General features: G+C 33.9%; 1 protein-coding gene across 2 annotated transcripts in view; it reads right to left on the bottom strand.

The window, feature by feature from the left end:
* Positions 1 to 26,589, bottom strand: part of sns (nephrin adhesion molecule sticks and stones) — a 177,564-nt gene that overhangs the window by 24,757 nt on the left and 126,218 nt on the right. For both annotated transcript variants that reach the window (XM_085200068.1, XM_085199980.1), the window contains exons 9-14: positions 25,613 to 25,749; positions 18,914 to 19,081; positions 18,213 to 18,344; positions 3,637 to 3,773; positions 2,135 to 2,288; positions 186 to 323 (exon numbers count right to left, since the gene is read on the bottom strand). In XM_085200068.1, coding sequence (XP_085056194.1) covers positions 186 to 323; positions 2,135 to 2,288; positions 3,637 to 3,773; positions 18,213 to 18,344; positions 18,914 to 19,081; positions 25,613 to 25,749 — 866 coding nt within the window. The remainder of the gene's footprint in view (positions 1 to 185; positions 324 to 2,134; positions 2,289 to 3,636; positions 3,774 to 18,212; positions 18,345 to 18,913; positions 19,082 to 25,612; positions 25,750 to 26,589) is intronic.

Raw genomic sequence — 26,589 nt, 5'->3', positions numbered from 1 at the left:
TGGATACAGTTGTCGTTTTTATGGTAAAAAGTTATTTTTGTCTTAGTAATTATGTTCGTACGTTTATTTTTAAGTTTAAACGCTTTTACCGCGTGTGGTATGGTTAAGCAGAGCCTGTTGTTAGGATACTCCGTTTCTCACGCACCACTCAATTTTCAGATGATAGGTTACCGTTGTTTACTTACCTTGCACAGGGATACCATCTCGCCACCATGATAGCACAGCGGGTGGATTACTAGACGCGGCATCACAGTAAAGTGTAGCTTCGATTCCCGGTTTAAGTTCCTCTGGTTGAGCTCGGACTTTGACAGCCTCGGGGGCAACTGTGTAGAAAAAATATGCGTAAATGTAATTATATTACATACTTATTTACATTTTTATTTAAGTAAAATAACATTTTGATGAAAAATAATAAAATACAAATTATTAAATTTTACATTTTATATGTATTCTCATAACTTTTCCAATAACTATGGATTTTTCATAGTTTTTCTTAGCTACACGTTTTATCTTACACATAGCAGGGTAGACAAAAAAGTTTTAACATTCTATCTGCCACTTTCCATATGATTTTCAAAATATTAAGTGGAAAATTCGAAGCCGCTCTATCTACCAAAGCGCGATAATGAAAATTGTTTAAAAATCCCACATCCACTTCATTAACAGACGCTGTTCCACAGCGCCACGCTGGCGATCCTTTAAAGCTAGATAGAAAGACAGTCTATCTTTTTAATAAGTATAATAATACGAAACATCCGCAACAAAACAATTAGAGAGAAGACCAAGTTACAAACTAACGATTTAACGGTACAAAGACTTTTACTTCAAATTAAATTCTCTAAGTTTGAAATTAACTAATCGATATTTTCACTTGGAAATAGTTTGTTAAAAGATAACTATTCGAGTTGGATCCAAGTATTTTAACTTATATATAATATAGTTGGGTAATTCAATTACGTTATATTCAATTGCGTATAATAAATAAGTAACCGTTTTTAATACAATAAAGTGGTTGAAAGTAGGTAGAGTAACATAATGTAAAAATATTTAAAATGTTTTATATTTCCTATTCCCAAATTTTCAAGTCATTTGCGAGTTCAATTGCTTTGTCTTTAATTGAGCGAGAAAATGTAAATAAATTATTTTCTCGAGTGGGAATCGATCCCAACACCGCCGTATACAGTGGTACACTATCCCACTGCGCCAAGAAGGCCACTACGTAATTACATTAATATTTAACGGAACAAAAATAAACCGATCGCAATGTGGGCAACCGCACGTTGAAGCGATTTTAAAATATTATCGCGGATTTATTATACAATTATTACTGTAAAGCTATTGTAGTGTAGTTGTGGGTACAAACCTAAGTAGGGTACAATTTTTTCCTTATTATAATCCATAATCCATTTTTTTACTATTCCCATAGAAATTTAGGAATATCCTCCCATATAGCTTCCCTACATTCCTTAAGGCATTTAAGTGATAAATTTTAGCGTTCTACGCCGCATAGTATTGACTGACTGACTAAGTAACAACAGAGTTTTATAATTATTTATCCAAACTCTAGCCCGTAATTTTATTTGTGTGGATTTAAGATAAAATAGAAAGTATGGTTCTCATACTTGTAGGCATTTCAACTATTGCTTTACGATTAAATATAACAAGAGAAAAAAAATCAGGGCCATTTTTTGGAACATTCTTTTCTCTATTCTCCGCTAAATCCTGATTTATGTATATAGCGATAACGAAATGAACAGCGTGAAATGGATATTAGTCGTGAGTGTAGAATTTACATCTATCAAACGAAATTGGGTATAAAATAGGCAATTTAAGTAGAAATTTGCGTAGAATTCGACGTTGTCATGGCACAGTGAACATGGCTGTGTAGACGCGATGGTTGTATGTTCTGATGTGTTTTTTTCTTTCTTTGAATTTGTAAATACAAATTATGGTGTTGAGTTTCGTAATTCAACAGGCATAGACTCGCGAATGTTTCGGAAAGTAGGGCACAGGTTGCCAGGTTCCTTCTTCCTAAACACCCAACTTCTAGACATAACATCTGAAATGGTGAAACTCAACGCCGCGTTACATCTTACCAAAGAAATAAATTATACTAAAAGTAGTGCATACTTACAATGTACGTTCAAAGTGACAGTTTCAAAGAGTGGTATCTCGGTGGCGCTGTTGGTCGCCTCGCACCTGTACTGGGCCTGGTTGTCAGTCACGTTAGTCAATATTGATATTTCCGCTGACACTGATTTGTCCGTAGTCTTTGTGGTTGAATGTATCTGGAAAATAAGACATTGGTAAATAACTAGCGATTAAACCCGGCTTTCTTATATACAACATATTTCGAGACATTGCGTGTAGATTCATGGAATTCAATGTCGCGCTTTGTCTTCAGGAGGAGGAAATTGAATCCGCAACCGTCGAGTTCACAGTTACACACTGTGCCACTGCGTCGTAACTTACTTCTCTTACGTCGTAGGTACTTCTACCGCGTACAAATTAATTACTATAAGAATTGAAAATAAAATATCGTTCTTTATATTCATAATATGAAAAATATATTCATTGTTAATTTTCCAGTTTCTTTTTAACATTTTGTTTTGGGTTTGTGTATAGCGAGCACTCGTGTTGAGGTCGAATTACTTTATCCAATTTATCTGTTAAACAATGCTCTTAATTAAAATATTGCTAACTAATCATTAATTTAACTAATTGATAAATTCAATTGTTTCAAAATTGAAAACAGTGACATTGTATATGCTATTACAATATAATCAGCTTTACGTTTTATCTCATATAATCGTTCCCCTTTCATTGGCGGAACTTAACGCCACGGCTTGTTTCAAAAGAGATTCGTTTCCTCAGGTGGGGATTGAACCTACAGCCGTCACGTTTACAGTCTCTATTTCCATTCACAATAAATGTATATTGATTGATTCCCTTTTCTATATCAACATCTCTAATTGTTGTATGTAATGCCCTATTACGTTGAATTAATTATAATTAGATACTTATATTGGCTAAGTGCACTTAATGTCTTAATTATTCTCGATACAAAAATATATATTTATGAACAATAAGGAGATTTTCTAAAGCCTCTTATGAAAGTTCATAAATAAAACGTTTTTAAGCTTTTATTTTTCTATAAAATAACATAATTGAGCGTGTTTTATTGAACGTGATATAAATATACACAATTGTGTATTAATGTACATAATTTAGACATTACTGTGATTAAACCAGACATTGTGCGGTGCAAAATAAAAAATAAAAGATTCTAGCAGACTTAAAGTCGACAAATCTAAGTATCTATTCAATATTCTTCTTCTGTTTATTAAATTTATGTAAAAAAAATTGAAGAATTTTGTCGCAATTCGATAAGAACGTATGGATTAGCGGTCAGAGCGCTTGGACGGTAAACAACAGAGGCGGGTTCGAGTCAAGCTACATTCAAATGTTTTTACTGTATGCTAATCTAAAAACATTTCTTGTAATACTTTTAAAAATAAACTATAAAATAACTAATGACCTATTCGCCTGCTTACGTTTTTTATTATATACAGTCAAATTATGTAATTTTTATACAAAAATGATGTATAAGCCATATATTATTATAAAGAATCTTACCTTTTTATCATTCTTGAACCAAGTTAAAGTTGCTAAAGGATTGCCGCCAGTAGAAATGCAGGAGAGTTTCTGCACCGTACCAGAAGAGAGTGTAGTGCCGGGTATGTAACCTGTGATCATTGGTGCTGATGGTGGGTCTAGAAAAAAGAGAAGTTTTTAATAGTAAATTAAAGAAATAACACATCACTTCTATTTTCATCATCACATGAGAAAGATCCACGAAAAAAAAATATTGCCAATGCCATTTAACTGCGAAAATAATACTTTTAATATAAATATTTGTTTATAGCAGAAGTTCCGTATAAAACATTGTAAATAAAATACAAACGCGTGTAAATCGGACCAATCTTTTGTCTTCGCAAAGTGGAAACGGGAAAACGGAATACAATTTGAGGATAAAGAAGACAGAAAGACTTTTACACGATACGATATTTTTGACAAGATACGATTTTATTCAAATTTGACCATGTAGTATCACAGTGTCTGATTTTATTCCCTTGTTTTGGTTAGATAAATCTACATAATAAATTACGGCTCTCATCTTTTTATATCTATGGCTACGGAAGAAATATTCCTACTTAAAAAAAAACGATTTTTCATCCTAATTTTAGAAGCTGAGACCGTAGTGGCGCAGGGGCACAAGCGTGCGACTGACGCGACGATTGTGGGCTAGACTCTAGGAAAATAGTGGAAAAGTGAAGTGAAGTGAAAAAAGTAAAACATTTAATATTTTCATTTCTTCGTTTTGTACTGCAAAATGCCTCAAGAATTCGGCGGAAAGTGGGGAACGATACTGTCGTAATGGAGAATGGAGTGTCTTAACACTAGGTTCTCTCTGCCCACCCTGCTAAGTGTGGACCTCCGTTCTGCACTTTGCACCCATTATACTAGAGATTGTGTATTGACTAGCGAAACTTAACATCGCAGTACCAGAGCGGCCCAAATGCAAACAATTTAAATATAATTATTCCTCCAACTAGAAAACTAATATTTACAATATACACATGTAAAAAATGTTAACTAAACTCATTTCAGAACTTAATTTTAACTAACCCAGTTAAATTTAACCTTGTGTCGGATAACGAAGTACTCGTGTAACGTAAATACTGATACTACTTTTATTGACAGATTTACTTTTAACAGAGATATGTTTTCTAGTTTAGTTTATTTTATTTCTCTGTGAATAGCTTGCACTGTATAAATATTTGTATGTAAATTTTGTAATATAGGTAAAAAAGACAGCTATGAAATTGTTTTGTGGGATAGCGTTTTTTTGTAATCGCGATGGATGTGAGTTCTATTCCTATTCGGAAATATTAAGAATTTAAAACATTTTGAAGAAGTGTCGTAATCGACAGGGTGTGTGTTAACATTAGGTTCCCAGGTTCCCATGCCTGCACTGTTATGTGGGGGTTGTAGCTCAAACCAAAAAAAAATTAAGGTAAAAATTATGGTAGATTACTGTAAATGCGATGGGTTCGTTCTATACTTAAGGAAAATATTTTTATTATCCCGCTCTGGTGAAACATAACTCGGTGTTGAGTTACGCCAATTGACATTCAATTAGTTTGGAACGAAACACAATCATTACTTATTCGATAAATATATTTATCATCTACCTCAACAATTCACTTTTTATAAGTGACTTATATTTCCATTATCCGCCATTTCTTCATTCCATTTAAATTTAAGCTGTTAAACCAAAACAAAAATAGGTATAAAACGTAAAATCATTTAAACTATAACCATTCCCCTCTACAATCATCGAACCTTCACCTACCTAAGATAAAAACAAACAAACTAAACACACAGCACCAACCAACCCACCTCCAGTTTCACATCATCAAATATGAACACAAAGTTATAATTTCTATTTAATTTTCCAACCGTACGACAATTTGTATTACACGAACGTTTACACGCTCGCTCTATTGACTGAGCAAAGTGATGCTACTCTTTGAAAAGGGAATTAACAGACCATTCATTCATATATACATACGTGTTAACAAGGGGACTCTATGTACAGACGGACAGCCTATGTATGGTGGGTGTAGGTTTATTATGTATATGTATTCATGAAATATTTTATATATGAAAATGTCTTATAAGAAATGAAAAAAATATCTTTTACCTCAGCGTTTGAAACCGAGGTCAAAGGTCAGGTAGGTATAGCTAGTATGACATTTTAAATGCACAAGATAACTCTTATTTTTTTTAGCTTCACGCTGTAATACTGCAAACAACAGGGTAAGAAGAGGATGCTTAATGTTAAGACACTCCATTAAGCGACAAAAATGTCGCCGAATTCTGGAGGCATTGCGTGTTGAGTGGGGGAACTCAACGCCGCGCTTTGCCTCGACACTAGAGCGAAGAGATGAAAATATTTAATATTTCATTTTCTCCAGTGGAAATCGAAACTACAACTTCTCACTGTACTTAGAAAACTGAAAGAGATATACTGTCTCTCTAAATACCTACGGAAATAGTAAAAACGAGATTTTCTATTAAGATACGACTAGTACAATCAAAAAAAGTTTCATAAGAAGAAAATATATCATACATGCATTATTATAATACTAGCGACCCTATTGCGGCTTCGCCCGCTTTTACTACTGGATTATTCATATAATGTATGTTTGCAAAGCACTTAAGTTAATGTGAAAATTAATTAAACCCTAATGCAACCCGCATTTTCGTAGTTTCAATAACGATTTTCCAATTGTTTTACACAGCAAGGATTTTTTAGTAGGTACCGTAATTTTATATCTGTGATACTAATCTTTTCAAGTACTTATTAAAATATATTTAAATTACTATTTTTAGATAGTTAAATGACATTAAATAATACATTCAACTCGAATTATCCAATACGTGCAAACGCATCTAAATCTTCGTTGCTATAAAGGCAGGCGGGTTTTTTTTTTCGAGCTTGTGGTTAATGCTGAAGAGGGTACTCTGTCCCTGATGAAAAGCAAGCACTACGTGGCTGCCTGTGACGAAAATTAAATAGAATGCATCGGCCGGGAATTGAACCCGGGCTGCCCGCGTGGCAGGCGAGCATTCTACCACTGAACCACCGATGCGTGTAAGGCAGGCGGGCGCGGCGGACTCGCTTGTATAAGCATAACGTCGCGAGGCACGTTTCGCAGCAAGGATTTTTTGATATTGTAACAACTTCTAAAGTACTTATTAAAATGAAAAACAAAAAAGACAGTTTTGATCTACATTAAATGGCCAAAGTAACTAATATACTTATTTATATGCTGAGAGTAAGGGATAAGTGAAACTTGACTCGATACAGCTGATTTGTGAACGGCGTGATGTGTCAATAATTAAATGCGTTTTTCTCTAAAACTATTCGCAATTTCGAAATAGTTTAAAAGCAAATTTTATCTTCGTTTAACGTAGAAATTTAATAAAGTATTTTAAAGGATAAGGATTAATACCATTATGGAGAAATATCCCTCACAATAAAAAATATATTGAAATTACTATTTTTAGACAGAAATATGATCACTACACGTTATCCTTAAAAGATAAAAATATGCTCTCGCGGACTTTTTTGTAGATCTTATTAAGAGGAACAATACTCCAGTACATTTTTTTCATGTAGTATTTACCATTAAAGCAGCGCATGCGCCAAAGTGTCTCAGCGGGTAGGACTTTATACACATTTATCGTATTTATGTTAATTTACATAAGAATGTACAAATAATAAACTATATATAAACCTTCCCTGAGAAATACTCGACCTAATGGTGAAAACCGCATCCAAATCCGTTGGGTGGTTTAGAAGAAGAAGAGTTAGAAAGTTCAGACAGACACAAAAAGCGACTTTGTTTTATAAGATATAGGATGAAACAAAAAAAATCACCTGTTATTAATATAATATAGTCTACTTAGTACAAAGTAAGAATTTAATTTGATCTCGGACTAATTAATTCTCAAAAGAAAACAACAGACGGCCGCTTCAACTCTCTCATTGGATTAAATAAGGTTTAAAATAAACATAATTTGAATGTAACTTGTACAGTACAGTGCTATAGCAATTATAATAATGGAACAATGTTGCTTTAGGAATTGTACACACGAGTATTTGTAGAAGATTATAGACACGCTTCAAGGTTTTTTATACCGCATATAGCAGGGTAGGCTGAGGCTACTTAGTGTTAAAACACTCTGTTACTGCAATAATATTGCATATTGAGTGACTGCACTCAATGTCGCATTTTTGTCTTTTTAGCAGAGGGAGAATATGAAAATAATTCCCCCAATTGGAAATTGAACTCACAACCGTCGCGGTCACAGTCAGTTGCTGTGCTACTACGCTACGACATCTAGTAGTTAATAAAAAAAACATAATTGATAAGTCGATATTTACTTTGACTAACAAAATTGGATAAGTAACTCAATTTTCTATCATAATATTGTTATATTAATCTAATAATGGCTAAATAATAGCAAAGAATGAACACAGCTATTATAGTCGTAAGCCCGACAAGATTAGCTAAAAATAGATAATCTTTTGACCTTTTATATAATTTTGTTTTTAGGTATACAATATAATTTTGTTTGACACATAGGTCTATATCTTTTCAACATTTAAATCATAAAAAAAATTATATCATATCTTAATTTTTTTAGCTCCTCGCTGCCTAGGTATATCCTGGATATAGCAGCTTAGGCAGAGGGAGCCTAGTGTTAAAATACTCTGTTCCACACTCGCCGCCCTATTTTTTATATACTATGACTAGAGTTAGAACTTAGAACGTAACACAGTACCTTTTTTTGTTACGAGATCAAGGGAATGAGAGCAGTTCATGTTCCCGAAGAAAGATGGAGTTTTCTCCGTTTCGAAAAACTCAAGTGACGCGTAAAAATTGTCAAAAAAATACAATTAAAAAATCTCAATTCTGTACTACACTTGAAGTTACCCTTATTTCCCACTAATTGAATACTAGGCGCGATTGTTTGTACACTTACTCTAATTATCCCGTTATCGTTATCTTACTAAACGGATTAGATACTGCGGTGATCTCTGATTAAAGGAAGGAGGCTGAGGCTGTATTTATACTTATATTTCTAAAGATATTAAGAGGTTATTGTTATTGGTATTGTTCGTGTTATCTGTGTCTGTCTATACTAATATTGTAAAGCTGAACAGTTTGTTTGGTTGAACGCGCTAATCTTAGGAACTTTTTGGTTTTCAAAAGACGTTTTTGTGTTGCATAGTCCATTTATTGAGATGGGGTAATACATCTGTATATATATTTCGGTACTTAGAATGTGTTACATGTCATCTTATGTAATTTAAATTATTTCCATTTGGCCTAGGTGGTAAAGCCACGGGCTAACAGTAATATGCAAATATTTGGGTTAATTTTATTTAATATTATCTCTGCCTATCCAGCTACATGCGGGATACAGCGTGAAACTAAAAAAAATAAACTTAATTATTAAAATATTATTATTTCGTCCGAAATTGCATTAAAGATGAAGCTCTAAGATAACCAAGATTTCTAGGAAAGCTAAAGAATATGCTAAACAACTTGTTTTTTAATCAGGACTTTGCGCTGAGCTTTCCGGTTTAAAATAAGTTTCGATTAAGGCCAAAGTTTATATTGTCTTGTGAGGACAAACCCTAGGAATTGCTGACCCAATTTAAATAGAGTTTTAAAGGATTTTGAAGGTTTTTTTCGCTCCACGCTGTATGTAATTTAGTGTAGGATTCTCCATGCCCCGTTGAGTGGTGGATTTCATTTTTGCGCTTTGTTTTTACCAGAGTGAAAAAAAATATATATATAACAAAACTATAAATATATTGTACAAGCGGTGATATATACAATATTTTAATACGCTTTATACACTACGGCTACCAACGCACACCTCTTGACTTAACAGGCAATTTGTAAAACTTAATTTAATGAATGAAAATATTATTATGATTATTACTTATACTAGAAACTACAAGATTATTCTAGAAATCTCATGGCTTAAACATTTTCATGAAGAACTCTAAAACAACAATAAGATAGAGAGCCGCAAACAGGATAACTGGCATCGCGCCCATTCATTGTGTACACTCAGCCACATTTTACGTTACACTATTATGTACATACATATTGTATGTATGTCAGGGATTTTTTAACTGATTTATTTATTTGTTTTTTTTATTTGTTTTTGGCGTTATTTTGTACATTTGTTTATTTAAAATTCAAAACTTAACCCCATACACATACATATTATTTGATAAATATAAAAGAGTACGTAAGATATTTTCTTTATCCCTTTTAACAGGATATCAGTTTCAACCTAATTTTCAAGAAATTGCGTGTTAAATAGCGGAGTCAACACCATCCCACTCCGAATGGGACTCTGAATCAGACTGTACCGCGATGCCCTTAATCTGTATACCTTCTTAACCTTCCAACGTCACATATAAGATAAGATGCTTAAAAGATTTACGTCAAATGTCTTGCGAGGTTAAAATTGAATATACAACCACTATTTCACATATCGTTAATTAGTGCACTAATGACGTCACTATTTAGAAAACTAGTTAAATATGGCTACGAATTACATTTACTCCTTCTTTTGACATATTATTATAATTTATAATATCTCAAACGAAGAAGTTTATATCAATTAGAGCAGATATTTTTTTATCTATAAAAAGGGACAGTACAGAAATATTCAATTTTCGAAGTCATCGATACGATATTCAATTTCGGAAAATTTTCAACAGTTTCTACGCTCCAGATAAAAACTCGGAAAATATAAAAACCATACGCAAATGTCAATCTTCTCTCTTAAAATTTTGGAATTTGCTTTCGAAATATTGCTTGTTATTTCGGAATTTACCTTCTATTTTATTCCAGTATACAGGCTGTTATATGTTAAAATATGTTTTACTTGTAAATTTCATTTTGAAAACGTTACTTGAAATATGTATTAATTATTCTTTACTTTAACCTACACGTAGAAATAAAAGATAAATGATTTTAAAGTCCCTGCTGTGGTAGACAAAATGTGGCACTGAATTCCGCCACTCATTATGTGTAACTTGATCGGAATGAGAGGAACAGTATCTTAACACTAGGATACAATGTAAATCTACAAATTATAAACAAATAAATTACAAGAATATTAAAAATATTCCATAATATTTTCTACAAAAATTACTTAGCATAATAACTTTATGCTTTCGACTGTACATGCGTGATATTTTCTAGGATCAAATTGCGACGTAACGTCCCTGTCATTGTTTATGAACAAAGCACTAGAAATATATGGGAATATAGAAAACATGATATTTTTACTACGTATATACTCTTGATGTATGTATATTATATATTTAAATTTTACTATCTTCGTTTTTTTTAGCTTCACGCTGTGTCCAGCACAAAGCAGGGTAGGCAGAGGGAACCTGGAAACCTATTATTAAGACATTTCGTTCCCATTAAATACTTCCGTGCCGCACTCTCGGCCAAATTCTAGAAGTATTGCGTGGTACTCAACGCCGCGCATTGCGCCGTTACCGAAAATATTAAATATTTTTATTTCTTCGAGTGGAAAACGAACCCACGACCTGTCGGGTTTACTACCAAAATTTATACGGTAACGTTTTACGCCGTAAAGTCCACTACGATTATCTATGCCTAATGGGAAAATTTTTTAAGTGTCTTAACACTATATTCTTCCTGCAAAAATCGAAGAAAACATTGAAAACTAAAATAAAATAACATATTATAATCAAAATTCCTCACATTCAAGACTTCTACCACAATTCTATTCCACCAAATATCATTATGCTAAGCTTAGTTTAAAGCTTTTTGCACAATTAACGGACTAACAATAACATGACTGGCCATTCCGTTATATCCGTTATAACGGATTTAGTTGGGCTTTTTGCTCTCATAAGCTTCTGATGACAACGTTTATACTTGAACGTTACATCATACATGATATGCATTTATATTGGAATCTGAGCTATTTTAGATGATTTAACTGCATTTAAAGGTAAATTTCTAACTGTTGATTTGACTATACCGATCGATGGTCATGAGTTCAATGACCATTTGTGGTAAATTTTATGCTTCGAAATCTTCTTCCATGATCTTATAGCAGATGCGTTAGCTTTAGGATTCCGTACCCAAAAAGTAAAAAAGGATTCTATTACTAAGAATCCGTTGTCTGTTTGCCGTTTTGTCCGTCTGACACCAAGCTGTACTTATCTAGTTTAAGACACTCGTTTCCAACACATTAACTAATGTAAATATATAACGCTTACAAGACAAATATTACAAGTGACAAGGGGGATAATCCAACGCAGAAATTGAACCACGAGCATATACCCTGCCTGCCCTGTTGCGCCATAAAGGTCTATGAAGTACGTTAACATAACAGACGAAATCATATATAAATAAACTTAGCAAGTATTCTTAAGGTTTTTCACGGAAAATTTTGTCAAAACATCGAAATTATTTCAATAAATAAGGAAGAATAATATAAAACGTTTTTGTGGTTAAATCTTTATTTTTCTAAACGATCTATCAAAAGGCCTACGCATTTCTATTTATAGAGCGGAATAAAATACTTTACTTTACAACATAGGTTATGTTATATATGTATATATATGTTTGTGAGGTTCTCGTGGTTCAGCTGTACAATTATTGTATGGGACGTGGATTCTAAATTATTTTTAGCTTCATGCTATATCTTATATTTAACAGTATAGTTATTGTTAAGATACTCCGTTCCTCACGCGCCGCCTAATGGTCGACACATTGCCAGTCGAGTGGCGGAAATCAAATTTGCTCTTCGTCGTATTAATAGAGCAAGGTAATCATAGTAATTTATTGTCTCAAGCACTAATCGAACCTATACTGTCGTGACTGTGACAGGCAGATGTGTTGTTGCGCCACGGCGAACATAGTTTTCAAAACTTCTATAATTTTTGTATTATATTAATTATATTGATATATTTAAATTATTTCATTTCCTCAATCGAGCGGTGGTGGCGGGAAGCAGTGAGTTCTTAACAGTAGATACCTCCTATCTACCTTCATTTATGTCGATGATGATGACGTAAAAAACTTTAAGCTGATTTTTACCGTATTTATACCGATTTATACGTCTTATATAGATAAATCAAAACATAGTGACAGTTTGTCACTAGGCACAATAAACACTAAACACTACACAATACATCGTTAAAAAAAACACAATTGTATTGAAATCGGATGGAGTCACTTAGGTTTTAGCGCAAAACGGCCGAGCCGCAGCGATAGTCGAGCAATTAATGCGACGACCGCGTCTCATTAATGTAATGAGCGGTACGTGCCGGACTGTCGCAACTACTGCTCTACGGTAGTTTCGTGTTCGACTTGCTTTTTACTTTGTTTATTATTATTAAATTCATATTCTGTAGAAATTTATTGTTAGGTTTTTTAAGGTTTTATATGTTAAGTTTTTTTATAATGAGATAGATAGTCTAGTCTAGTATGTCACAGTACCTGCTACAAACTTTTTAACTGTCTGAATGAAAATTGAGATTGTGATTAGCTATACATCTAGTTTAAAATTTATTTTCTGTTACTGACAGACAACGTACCGATGAAACTACTGGGCTGGGAAAGTCAAAATTTGTAATGTAGATAACTCAAGGAATATAGAGAACTACTAGGAGAGGCAAAAACGAGATTTTAATTTGACATCTTAAAGTCAAAAAACAAATTTTGTGGAAGTTGTATATAAAGACTGACTGGTTTCGGGGTCAAGATAGCTTCACTTATACAATTATACAAAATTGAATGAAAACTACTACACCACGCGAAATATTCAGGTAAATATATTCCATACGTCAATAAATTAGTCATACTACTGCGTTAATGTCTATTTTTTATTCTTCTTCCATTTATAAAAAATAAAAAGAGACTGCTTCACTCATATACCAGAAAAATTTAACCTAGTGCTGAGACATACAATTTCCACTTTTTGCTCATTTTAACATTCTCCCAATCCAACAATCGAACCCACAACCATCGCGTTTCCAAACAAATAATATCCCGCTATACCTCGAAGGCTAAAATGAAATATTCATATTTACGCTTATTTATATTAGAAAGGTCGAACAGGGCATGCACCTTTGGGCGTTAGGCCGGCTTCACACGCCTCAACAAATCGTGTTAAATATTGAATCGATATTAGACAGAGATGGCTTGCGGTTAGAGAGGGCTACGTTTAATTAAAACACATACGAGACGGCCACCGCGTTAGAGCCACAGTGTTTAGTGACTTAATTCTCTGTAACGATTGATAGTTAAATTGAATGAACGATATCTGATAGCTCCGTTTACAGGCGAATTAAAAAAAATAATAGTCTATACTAAACGTGTCGTGGCGCAGCGACACAATACTCTGATCTAAAGACAAATAGCGGCGTTGAATTTCACTATACAATATGTAATGTCTCGAATTATAAATTATGGAATATATTTTAACGTCCAAGTTAGAATAAAAATCGACGGTTGAAGCACTTTTCTTTCCTAAGTGGGGAATAACACTTTAAAAAATATCAAAAACATTACTAGTACTTTTAAAATATAGCCACTAATTGTAGTCACTCATCACTCACACGAAATCAAAATTCGAAGTAAGCTAGAATACTTTTAGAAAGAGGAAATAATATTTAATTATAGTATACGACCATAAGAGCAAAATATACTATAATTAGAATATTTTGATGTTACGAGTATCGTCTTAAACTCATTTACAGATTCAATAGCCGTGTTATTACTGGAAAGTCCTGGGTTCATTTCACTTTATGCAATTAGTATGTGCAGATGGCGGTGCATTGTTGCAATATGCTTGTTACATTATTTTAATTTGTGTTTTTGTTAATTACTTAAATGTAATCCTGAAAATATTATTAACAAATAAGATGGCCGGCCGAGGCCGGTCGTAACGCAGGGGCATAAAGTGTGACTGTAAAATCGACTGGTTCTGGGTTCGATCCCCACTCGAGGAAGTGAAATATTTACTTTCTTCGTTCTGGTGTAAAGGTAAAGCGCGGCGTCGAGTTCCGCTATTGAACATGCAATGCCTCCAGAACCCGGCGGAAAGTGGGGAACAGAGTGCCTTAACACTAGGTTCCCTCTGTCTACGCTGCAGTGTGCGAGATACAGCGTCAAGGTGGTTTTTTGTTTAATAGCATGGCCTGGAACATCATCATACGCTTAATAAACAACAACGCACTAATGAAACTATCGAGTAGTTTCGGTTGTGCGTTGTCTTAGAAAGTAAAAAAGGTAAATCTCTATGAAAATGAGAAGAAAACGGGGATAGTTAATAAATGTATACATAACTATGTATCGTTCATAATTATACAAATCGACCGATCAGTCAGATCGTAACACATGTTATTCTGTTTATGCACGTCTACACTTTTTGCTGCCTCATTTTGGGTGAAATGGTGCAATTTATAAGATTTTAGTCTATTGCTTATAGAAAACTTGTTTTCCGAAAATAACTTAATCCTCAGATTGAGAGTCGAACCCGTAGTCAGCTCGTAATAAGAGACTTCAAATATCTGATATAGTAAATATTTGTTTAGTCCTTGGCACTCGGCGAAATTTCTTTCTTCGAGAACACAGCAACAATGATATTACATCATCATGAGGATCCTACATATGCAGGTATATCAGCGGGTTGATGACGATGGTTGAGACAGAGGGAAAAGACAGGCGGAGACTGTGGCGCCCCAGTTTCTCTGACTACAAATAAAGTATGAAGTATTTTTTTTACCTTCGCTCTTTATATCGCACATAACAGAGTAAGCCAAAAGGAACCTGGAAACCCAGTGCTAGATCCCCCGCAAAAAATCGTATTTGTAGTAATCTCTAAACTTGCACCAAACACCGAGAACATGATTAATGACATCCAGATAGCGAGTTCGCTAAACGTGGCTAGATCAAAGGCTTTTCATGTCTTAATTATGTGCCTCCACTAATGAGTAAACACTTACACTTTAATATACGACTATGAGACATCGCGAAAAAGGTTTGAGTTCAACCGTTATTAGTTAAAACAATAATTTTATTTTTTAAATAGGCCAGTAAACAATACTAAATAATATTTAAATTCGAACCAATAGTTCCAGAAATTATCGCGTTCGACCAAATAAAATCTACAACTTATAATATTAGCATAGATATAAATTAGTTAAATATTAAAACAGAATAGTAAAAGGTGGGGAATAGGAGTGTCTTAATGGGAACGGAATGTCTTAACAGTAGTTTCCCAGGTTCCCTTTGTCTACCCTGTTATGTATGTGATACAGTGTAAAGCAAAAAAAATAACACTAAAATCTAGATTTAAAATAATTGTTTCACATATACAGAATTAAGGAAAGAAATTCTTAAAGCAGCGAAGGAAATTGCTAAGTTAGAAATGTTTATTTCTGTATTTCACACTTGCTGTAGTGAATATAAAGTTCTACTAGACTTCTAGGGTATTATCTTGTATAAAATGCTTTCCGCTTTATTAAACCGTTAAATAGTTTATATAAATTTGTTATATCGCCAGGCCAATAGTGTCGCAGGGACACAAACGTGGGACGGCGAACGCGGCAGGTTGTGGTTTCGATTCCCACTCGACGAAATGTTAATATTCTCTTTCCCTTACTCGCATCGCGCGGCGTTGAGTACCACCATTCAAGACGCAATGCGCTAGAATGCAGCGCATATATAGAATGCATGCATATACTCTGTTATGATAAAAAACCTTAAAAAAATATATAGGTATTTTCTAAATATCTAATTTCTTAATAACTGGAAAAATCAAATATTTGTTTCCTAAAATGTAATATTGACATCACACACCACCCCCTTTTGAAGAAACGATAATCAATTTATATGTCACGATTTTTATTCTAACATTTCTATCGAGTGCACTTTCCAGATCGTGTGGTATAAACGGTACTTAATCAATGTCGGTTCAGAACAGCTATATGAATGGAAAACAGAGGAGTGGTTTCACGATTTATCAGTTTTAATGTTTGTTATCTTTATCTTATATTAATTTATTTTATTAAGCTTGTAACTCAACACTGCCTTCTTTTTAACCAGGTAAATAACATTATCTGGTTTATTTTATATAACTTGTTTGCAAGTTACTCGAAAAGTATCACACACTGCAAATTACGCGATGGCTAATAATATTTGAAACAGCATCATAGTATCTTATTGTAGACGCGACGGTTACGGATTCAATTCCCACTTGGAGGAATGAATTATGTTCATTTCTCTGTTCTACCAGAGCTCCAATAGCAGTATTGTTCCGACACCTCAACTCGAAAATTGGACGGTACTTGGGCAACAGAGTGTCTTAACCCAAAGTTGCTTCTGTCGTAAAGGTTAATAAAATATAATACTTCAAAAAAATATATTATAACGTATGAAATATTTTAGTCGTAAATATTAGTAATAATATATTTTACATAATTTGCGACGATAAAGTAAATTCGTTCTTTCTAAGCACGTACATATTACGAGGTTGATGTTATATTGCTTGCGTGTGTTTTTATTAAATAAAACAAAAACAATTTTGTGATAATTTAGTGTTAGATGTAGAAAGTCTTAGAGTAAGAAAAAATACGCCTTTTTACCCGACTGCGGCGAATCCCAAAAGGAGGATTATATGTTTAGCGCGAGTGTATGTACATGCTAATGTGCGTTCGTTTCGTTGTAACTGTTAAATCAGTGACTCAATTTTTACTTGTTTTACTTTTTTTTCAGTTTTACGCTGTTTCCTTTTTGTAAGGTGGCAGGCAGAGGAAATCAGCACACTACATGCTCTACTTTTTTCCTAATTTTTAAGTTCGACGCGGGGCTTTGTCTTATATCAGAGGGAAGAAATGAAAATAATTATTCATTGTTCCTAATGGAAATCGAAGCTAAAACCATCCCTGTTGTGTGCCACTACACCACGAGAGTCTCTCCCATTCGGGAGACACATAATACACTATGTATATATAAAAAGCACACCTTCTGTTTGTTCATTACAAATCTTGTTTATTTTCCTGGAAGGGTTGGACATTGAACGTGATTGGAAAGGTAATTTTTTTTTAAATTTTAGGCACTCCCACGTTGGCTTTTGCAGGTAAAAAAATTCTCACTTAGTTGATTAAAGATTTGCACTGATTTCAGGGAGGCCGGTGCATGTATCGGTCTGTCTGTCAGTTACTATTGAATGGCACGAGCGTATCTCGGATGTTTGTTTCTGATACATCCAAAATTGAAATTCTTTGGTAAATTGTTCGTTTTTTTTTATTATTTCACGTTTTTTCTCGTATTTTGCGGGATAAAGAAAGGGTACTTCGTATTGATAGGCTCCGTTTCTCACGCATCACCCAATTTTCAAGATATTTCGTATTAAGTTTCAGAATTTAAAGACGCATTTATCTTGTTACCACAGCAAAGGAGATGAAAGTAACTAATTCACTCGAATCGAACCTACAACCATCACGTTTCAGACGTTGTGCTTAAATACTAACAGATAAATAAGTAAATACTTACAAAGCACGTTGATAGTATGAGTAGATACGACATTTTCGGTGAGCTGTCCGTTGATGCCGTGGCAGACGACGACTATGGACCGCCTGTTGGGCTCCACGACGACAGTTATATTAGATGTGGTGATCCAGCCACCTGGTGGAACATTTATATAGGTCTTATAGAAAACATATATTGATCATAATTTTTAAATAATACTTAAAAAAAAAAAAATCAGCTTCACGCTTTATTTTGCATACAACAGGGTAAGATGAGGGAACCTAGTGCCAGTATTTTAAATATTTCATTTCCTTGAAAGGGGATCGAACCCATAACCCGTCGAGGTTACAGTCGCTTGTGCCTCTGCGCTACGACTGGTCTCAATTTTGTAAAGACAATATATACATATTATATTCAGTTGAAAATTAGTACACGTGAGATGAAATTTACTACACGTGCTTGGAAGACTAAGTTAATCATCATATTTAAATAATACCTAATTTTAACAACATGACAAGCGCACATGTCAAGCAGATAACCTCCTTTTTCTCCACTCTCCGCTTGTCTAATTTTCGCTTGTCTTTTTTTGGTTCTAGTTTTGTCATTGCCTGTTGAGATGACAACTCAACGTCACCTTTTGTTTCGTCACCACTTACTCAAGTGACACTCGAACCCACAATCGTCACGTTTACAGTAAACTAATAAAGGATTTTATGTTTACCAACCTTCAGGTGATATAACAGTTCTATTGCTAGCTTCTCTATGGTGTTTCCCCAGTACAAGCCACTTTATATCTGCCGCTGGGTTCGAAGGTGCTGTGCTGCAGCTCAGTGGGACAGGATCACCAACTCGGGCTTCTGATGGACCGGATATGACCACGTGGGATGGTGCGACTGAAAGAAATTATGATATAATTACGTATTTAATTTATTATTCATAACTTGATGCTGCAATACGCTGTGCGTGTGGGCACATAACGCGGTGCTAATGGCGGAATTCAACGTCGCAGTTAGTCGCTTTTTTACGAGAAAATGAATATATAAAGTATTTCATTTCCTGAAGTAGGAATCGAACCCACAACCGTCACGGTTACCTTCCTTTTTATTTTTTATACGTATTTTTTAAATAAGAAAGTATTTTTTCCATTATATACTCTCTAGCTAAGAATACAAGATGCGGTCACGCCGTAGAGACTAGAATTTTCAATTGTAACGCAAGACCCATTCAAACGGAAAAAAGAACCCATTTAAAAGAAAGGATGGGACATAAAAAATTCAAAAACAAACGTCTGGCTGTAACCAATTATTCAAGAAACGAAATGCGCAATTCCTTAAAAATTCATATAAAAACTCGACTTTCAAGCGGAATAAAGTGAAAATGAAATGGTTATGTGGAAGTCGGTATGTAATGGGGTGTTCCGTACCTTATATATTACTTTTAAGTTTTGCTGTTTGTTTCAGCATATAGCAGACCGTTGGTTGTGAATGTTACGTTTGTGGGTTCGATTCCCCTCGGAGGAATGACATATTTTCATTTTCTTCGGTCTAAGGTTCGGTAATAAGACAGGGGGTGGGTAAGGCTAACATCAGGTCCAGGAAGTGGAGCGGAGTGAGCCAGTGACTGTATACTATAATGAGTTGAGACTTAGTTAGTTTTAGTTTCGCCCATGCAATTTGTCTTTCTAGAGCAGACGAGTGAAAATAATTAATTCCTCCGAATGGGAATCGTATCCACATCTAATGCTTTTAGTATCACACGTTGATCAATTGAATAAAATGTAGAAAAAATAATAAAATAATTTTAATAATAGTTAAAAAGTTTCAACAAAACCTTATGAACTTTTAAGTTAAAGTAACGTGAATGTGAAAATTAAAAGTTTTGCAAGATTTAAAACTATTGGCCAGCCCGGGCTCTTACTTCTGGTCATTTCAAAGGACATATTGAAAAGTCGATTCTATAAATTTTTCTTGCACAATGAGCACTAGGAGTGTTGCAATGGAAGTTTTAGAGCGAAATTTTCTACCTTTGATTAAAATTACTTTATACTAGATCGTAAGCGTGGTTGTGAGTTCGATACCCATTCCGGGGGTATTGATTATATAATATCTAAATTATTGTTATTTCTCCACTCTTGTCAATAAAGTGCAGCGTTAAGTTCTACCATTGAGTGGTACGCAATATCTCGAACATTAGACGGAAGAGTGCATGACAGAGTGCCACAACGCTAGGTTTCTTCCTCCTACTTTTGGCAGATAACTTTTTTGAAGTCTATGATATAACGTTGTCTGGGTGTTTCTTTATTTGTAAAGTAAATTCACGTACGATCGTCGTTGTGGTAGTATTCTCTAGTATTTAAATATACCAACACTATAAGAAAATAGTAATATTAAACTAGTAATTGAGAAATATAACAAATTCTAATGACATACACACGAACAGACATATTTAAAGCCAAAATATAAAAAAATGAGTAAAAAACGTGTAAAAATCACATTCTTTTACACAAACACTAAATCAAAGTACACAAAAGAGTTTTTAACACCTGACTTCAAACAATTTTTCAGTAATAAATTCCGTTCTCGAACTCATAAGTTTCCAACATCGAGCCATTGTCACTTAGACAACTTGGTGTTTACTTAAACAAAATATTCTCTCATATATTTTAAGTTTTATAAGGATTTTTGTGGAAAAGATTTATTTTAGAGAACGTCGTGGCACAGCTTCTGAACGTAAGCGCGACGGTTGTGAGTTCGATTCTCAATTGGAAGAGTGAATTATATATACTTACCTTTCTACTTACTAAATAATTCACTCATTGTGTGTTCACAATGATTCGAAAATTGAACAAAAAGTGGAGAACAGAGTGTGTTAGCACTAGGTTCCATCTGCCTACCCCCCTGCTGTATACAGCGTAAAGTAGCCACAAAAAAATCTCTTTTTTTTGTAAAGACATTGTTTTTGCACTTTAATAAACTTTTTTTCTATCATCTAAATGAAGCTTTGCAGAAAAGCTCTCCCACAAGTAAATCCAAGTCGACTTGTCAAGTCACTCACGTATACCAAACATATGATATGGTAGTTCTAAAGAATGGCAGTTTACCTTCAGTTGAATCGCTTTGGTGGGATTTCTTAAGCAAATATAGTGCACGTGTCAGAATTTTGAACGAATTGTGTCGATCAATATTCAGAACGCACATTTTTTTTAATGTTTGTGTAATTGTATAAGCATTCTATTAATAGAAAATCTGTTGTTTTTTTTCTACATTTTTTTCTAAGCTCTACGCTATATGCCGCTTATGCCAAATGAAATCGTGAGTGGCAGCGCTACAAGCCGTGCTTGGTCTTTTAACCAGAGTGAGAAAATGAAAAGAAATATATTCCCCCGATGTAGTAAGTGGCTACAATAGAACCCACACTGCCACGTTTACAGTCTCTGTGCCGCTGTGACAACGGACTAAGAAAATTAAATTATTTAATAGAAATCACAAAAAAACTCAAGTTTTTTTTTTAAATAATCTGATTCATTAGAAAAATCATAATTCATAAAATAATAATATTATTAGATACATTTAAAACGTCCCTCTCAGCTTATATTTTTCTATCAATGTTTGTTCAGTCGTGAAAATGTTGAGTAAGATGCTTCAAAGGCTCTAATTCTATGTTTATAAAGTAAAAATATTTTTACTTTTAATACTCTACTACTCACCTAAGCCTGTCTCTGTGTGGAATAGAAAAAATATTTTGTTTTATTTTTATGTTTAAAAGGTAAGGCATCGTAGCGCAGAGGTAAAAGCGTGTGACTATATCTAAAAAAGAAAGGTAATCTTAATAAAATCAAGGACGTAACTTAATTCGAGGAATATATTTATATACATAAAAAACTATTTCGTTACTGAGTTATTGAGATAGAACGTACTGACGAAACTACTGCACGCGGAAAATAGAAATTTAGCATGTAGGAAAAATTAAAGAGGAGAGTAGAGAATTATTAAAGGAAGAGTTTCCAGAATTTATACTGGCATGGTAAAATACGAGAATTTCCATTTTAGGTCTTAACATCCAGGGAAACAAAGTCAAAGACGGTCGAAATCGGGCCATGACTAGTGTAGTGTGTATGAAATAAAGTCACTAGTCCTATCAAAATAACTCTTTGTTTAGTTTCGTGGACCCGCGTGGACTATAATCTATATATATAAAAGGACTTGTCCTAACTGACTGAGGTAAGACGCACGCACAGCCGTAACCGCTGTGCGTAGGAACGTGAAATTTGGACAAAAGTTTACTTTCGTAATCTGGACATCCATTAAGAAGGGATTTTGAAAAATTTTAACCCTAAAGGGGTGAAATAGGGGTTCAAAGTTTGTATGGAAAATTTTTTAAATCGGCACCGATTTTTATAAAATTTGAAATTTAGATTTTTAAAAGTATTTAATTGAACACGTATTTCATCGTTTTCTAGAATTCTCCCCCTAAGGGTGCAAATAAGGGGTTGAAAGTTTGTATGGAAAAATTCTTAAATCGCCACCGATTTTTATAAAATTTGATATTTAGACTCTTAAAAATATTTCATTAAAAATGTGTTTCATGGTTTTCTAGAATGCGGGGTGCATTCTAGAAAACCATGAACCTAAGGGTGCAAATAAGGGGTTGAATGTTTGTATGGAAAAATCTTTAAATCGCCACCGATTTTTATAAAATTTGAAATTTAGACTCTTAAAAATATTTCATTGAACACATGTTTCATGGGTTATTAGAATTCACTCCTAAATACGCAAGCGAAGCTGCGCGCGTCCGCTAGTTAATAAATATGTGATATACTCTTTTACACACGTACATACAAAATAAAATTTATAATCAAATTAAACTCTTAAAAAAACTACCAACAATATTATAAAATACAACCTTTTAGAACTCGTCAAGAACCTTTATTAGTCTTGATCCCAAATACTTTACATGTTGAAGGGTTAATTTAACAAAAATAAGTCCAACTTTTGAGATCTAATCGTGACCCTTCGTTTCTTTGAACGTTGAAAATTGTTGAGAAAAAAACATTCTCTCTGGCAAACATTTGTTTGCCGACGGGACTTGGTTTGCTTTAATAAACAATAAGAAATTTTCTAGTGGTGTATGTTAGAGGAGTAAGTGAATTTTGTGATAACGATTATTTTTAGCTTCACGCTATATCCTGCACATAGCTGAACTAGTGTTAAGCCACTCCGTTCCCCATTAAGATACTTCTTTTCTCCGCTTTCCCCTTAATTCTTAAGGCATTGCGTTGAGTGGCAGAACTACTTACTGTTACTGTTACTATTGGCTTTATATATTATAAAATAAATTATACTCTCACAAAGAAGTTTTAGTTTGCACTATATTTTATGTGTATTACTAAATCATATTTTCTCTATAATAATACATGCACATAAAAGATAGGCAGTATGATAAGTATCTCTCAAATACCTTAATAAAATGTATTATAAGTAAAAGCTTTGTATTATACATTTTATTACCCATGCATACGTTGATAAGTTTCTACGCTATCGCGATTACCCTTGTACCACATTATTGAATCTCAAAACTTGTTGACTGGCCTTGTTTGACGGAGTTTTGTCAAAGGATTTAGAATCTCCAAAAGGCGGCGGGGCGGGGGGCGGGGGCGCATTGTGTGTACGTAACGATTTTAGTTCGTGTCCTTTAGAATGTTCATGAAATGGTCGCACAGCATTTTATATTAAACTAGCGGCCCGCTCGCGGTTTCACCCGCGTGAACGTAATAACATATATTATTAATTTCTGTCTCCTTGACTACGTCGTAGTGACGTCTATGCAAAATTTGAGACTTCTAGCATTTGTAGTAACGAAGTTTCATACAAAACTTTCAACTCCAAAAACAACCCCTTAGAAGTCGAATATTGCAAATTCCCGTCTTAGCGAGTACCTACGTCCTATAAATAACTCCTATGCAAAATTTGAGATTTCTATCACATGTAGTTTCTGAGATTTCGTGATGAGTGAGTGACCTTTCGATTTTATATATAAAGAAGATGTATGGCTGAAGTTAGGATATTGTGCATTTAGTTTACATTTTATTACGAGAGTAGAGGTAAGTCGTGGCCGTAGCGCAGGAGCACCAGATTGCGATTGTAAACGCGACAGTGGGTTCGATTCCCACTCTAGGATATGAAATATTTCATTTCCTCGCTGCCTTGATAACGAGGTAAAGCGCGACGTTGAGTTGTGTTACTCAACACGTGACGCCGCTAGAATTTTGGTGGAGAAGTGTCTTAATAGGAACTGAATGTCTTTACATTATGTTCCCAGGTTCCTTCTGCCTACACTAGTACGTGCGACTGTATCACACGCAACAAGGCGAGTGCTATTAAAATGACCTTAGAAATCGTGTACCTACGGTTTTTTAAAATAATCTTAGTATTATTGATTTTGATAGAAAAAGAGTAAAATATAAAGGCGGCTAGGTTGTTTGTTATTTCTTTATATACGTTTGAACTTTGAATTTATCTCTCAAAAATGAGACGGCCTAGGTAAATATCAGAAGGTTGTTTTATTTAGATTGTATCGCATTAATCTATACATTTTTTTAGTTTCACTCTGTATCCCGCGAACTTAGAGGGAGGGTCTTATCACTTCGTCTATACTTTCCGCAAAATTTTAGAGACATTGCGTGTTGAGTGGCGGATCACTATGCCACATGTCAAGACAAGACATTGTAATCATATGAAAATTCGTCATCCCCACTAGTGGAAATCGCACGTTTATCGCACATTTTATTATACGTAATAAATGAAGTATTTAATTTATTTAACTCCTTATATTTTACATAATCAAAGTGTTGGTATCACAAGACCAAGAAAAAGTACAACTAAAAATTAAAAATTAAAAACTTTCCCTACAAAGTACATAAACCCGCTATTACCGTGTGCAGTGAACTGTGCCACGACGTCGACGAGTCCTTTTTACTTATATTTCGAAATTTCACCTCTGGGACGGTGAAATGAAGTGTGAGATTCATATTAAAAATCTTTTCCTTGGATCAACTTTTCAATCAAAAGAATTAGAGGTTGAAATTTTATTAAAGTACGTTGATATCTTTATCTATGTACAATATTGTGCGGATCAAATAGAGGTTATAAATCAATTTGTTTCTATTTTCCTTTTACTAAAAGATACAATGTATAAAATGATTAAAACTGACGACGCTAAGGGTGTTCTAATTAAATATGAATAAAATATTTATGTATGAATTATGTATATAACTAGCGACCCAAACGCGACTTCGCTCGCTTAGAAAAACATCCATCTCAACTTTAACAATTGTAATATTACGTTAGATAGGATGGGATTCTATCTTGGGTCTCAACCCTAGATTCCCTCAGCCTATATACTCGTAGCATATAAAAAATACTTACAAAGCACAGTTAAGTCGATTTCGGCCTTCAGTGTATTACTGATCATCACATTCTTCGCCTCGCAGGTGTACCTCGCCTTGTTGTCTGACGCGTCAGCTTTGAAGGAGAGAACATTTTCTGACATCCTGCCGCTTGTTCTGTAACAAAAGGGAAATAGTATTTAATTAAGATGAGCTCACCTTTCTGTCACCAGCGAGGAAATGAAAATAATTCACAATTATATATATATATATATATTTTAATTTAGTCATAATAAAGTGCTAAGTCACTTTGTTCTTTATTAATTGAATCGATCAATCGACGAATTTGTAAATTTAGTAGCAATATTTGAAGCCAAACAAATCCACGAAAATATCTCGATATATAAAACTTGAAGGGTTTGTTTGGATGAACGAGCTAATTGAAATCTCGAATTGAAAATTATTTTTGTGATGGATAGTCCATTAATCGAGGCAGGCTATATATACGCTATATTATAACACGTTAATCATTTCAGTATAGCCCACTGTACCTCGAGCACTTAGAATGTGTGACGTGTTTGATACACACAACACTAAATTATTTATACAGAAACATGTAAAAAAATATCTTATTTTAAGTTTGTTTTAGTAAAGCAGAACGGGAACGGGAACGGCAGCAAGAATACGTAGATAACTGCTGAAAAGTGAAAAACGATCCCGTCTCGACTTGAACTTTGAAAAGTTTGACTTAACCGTTTTCGCTTTGAATCTTAATTACTTGGAGTTATGTTCGGAGTTAGCCAGATAAGCTGCATAATAATTTGCAATACAAACTATAGACAAATGTATGTATGGGTGTATAGCAAACTAATGTTGGTATGGAATATCTGGTAGGAAAAGGAAATCTTAATAGAGTGGTGCTGTAAATTTCTTAAGAATACACGTGAAAGTTTTCTTTTTTGTAGTTTTTCTCTGTTTCCCGCATATCATTTTTATATAACGGTAAAACTCCTGAGA

Source organism: Heliconius melpomene, chromosome 1 (genome assembly GCF_056956725.1).
Source record: "Heliconius melpomene rosina isolate 202511_hmr_F chromosome 1, ASM5695672v1, whole genome shotgun sequence".
Taxonomy (NCBI): Eukaryota; Metazoa; Arthropoda; class Insecta; order Lepidoptera; family Nymphalidae; genus Heliconius; species Heliconius melpomene.
Note: the sequence above shows the minus strand (reverse complement) of the source record. Positions and strands in the feature narration are given on the sequence as shown.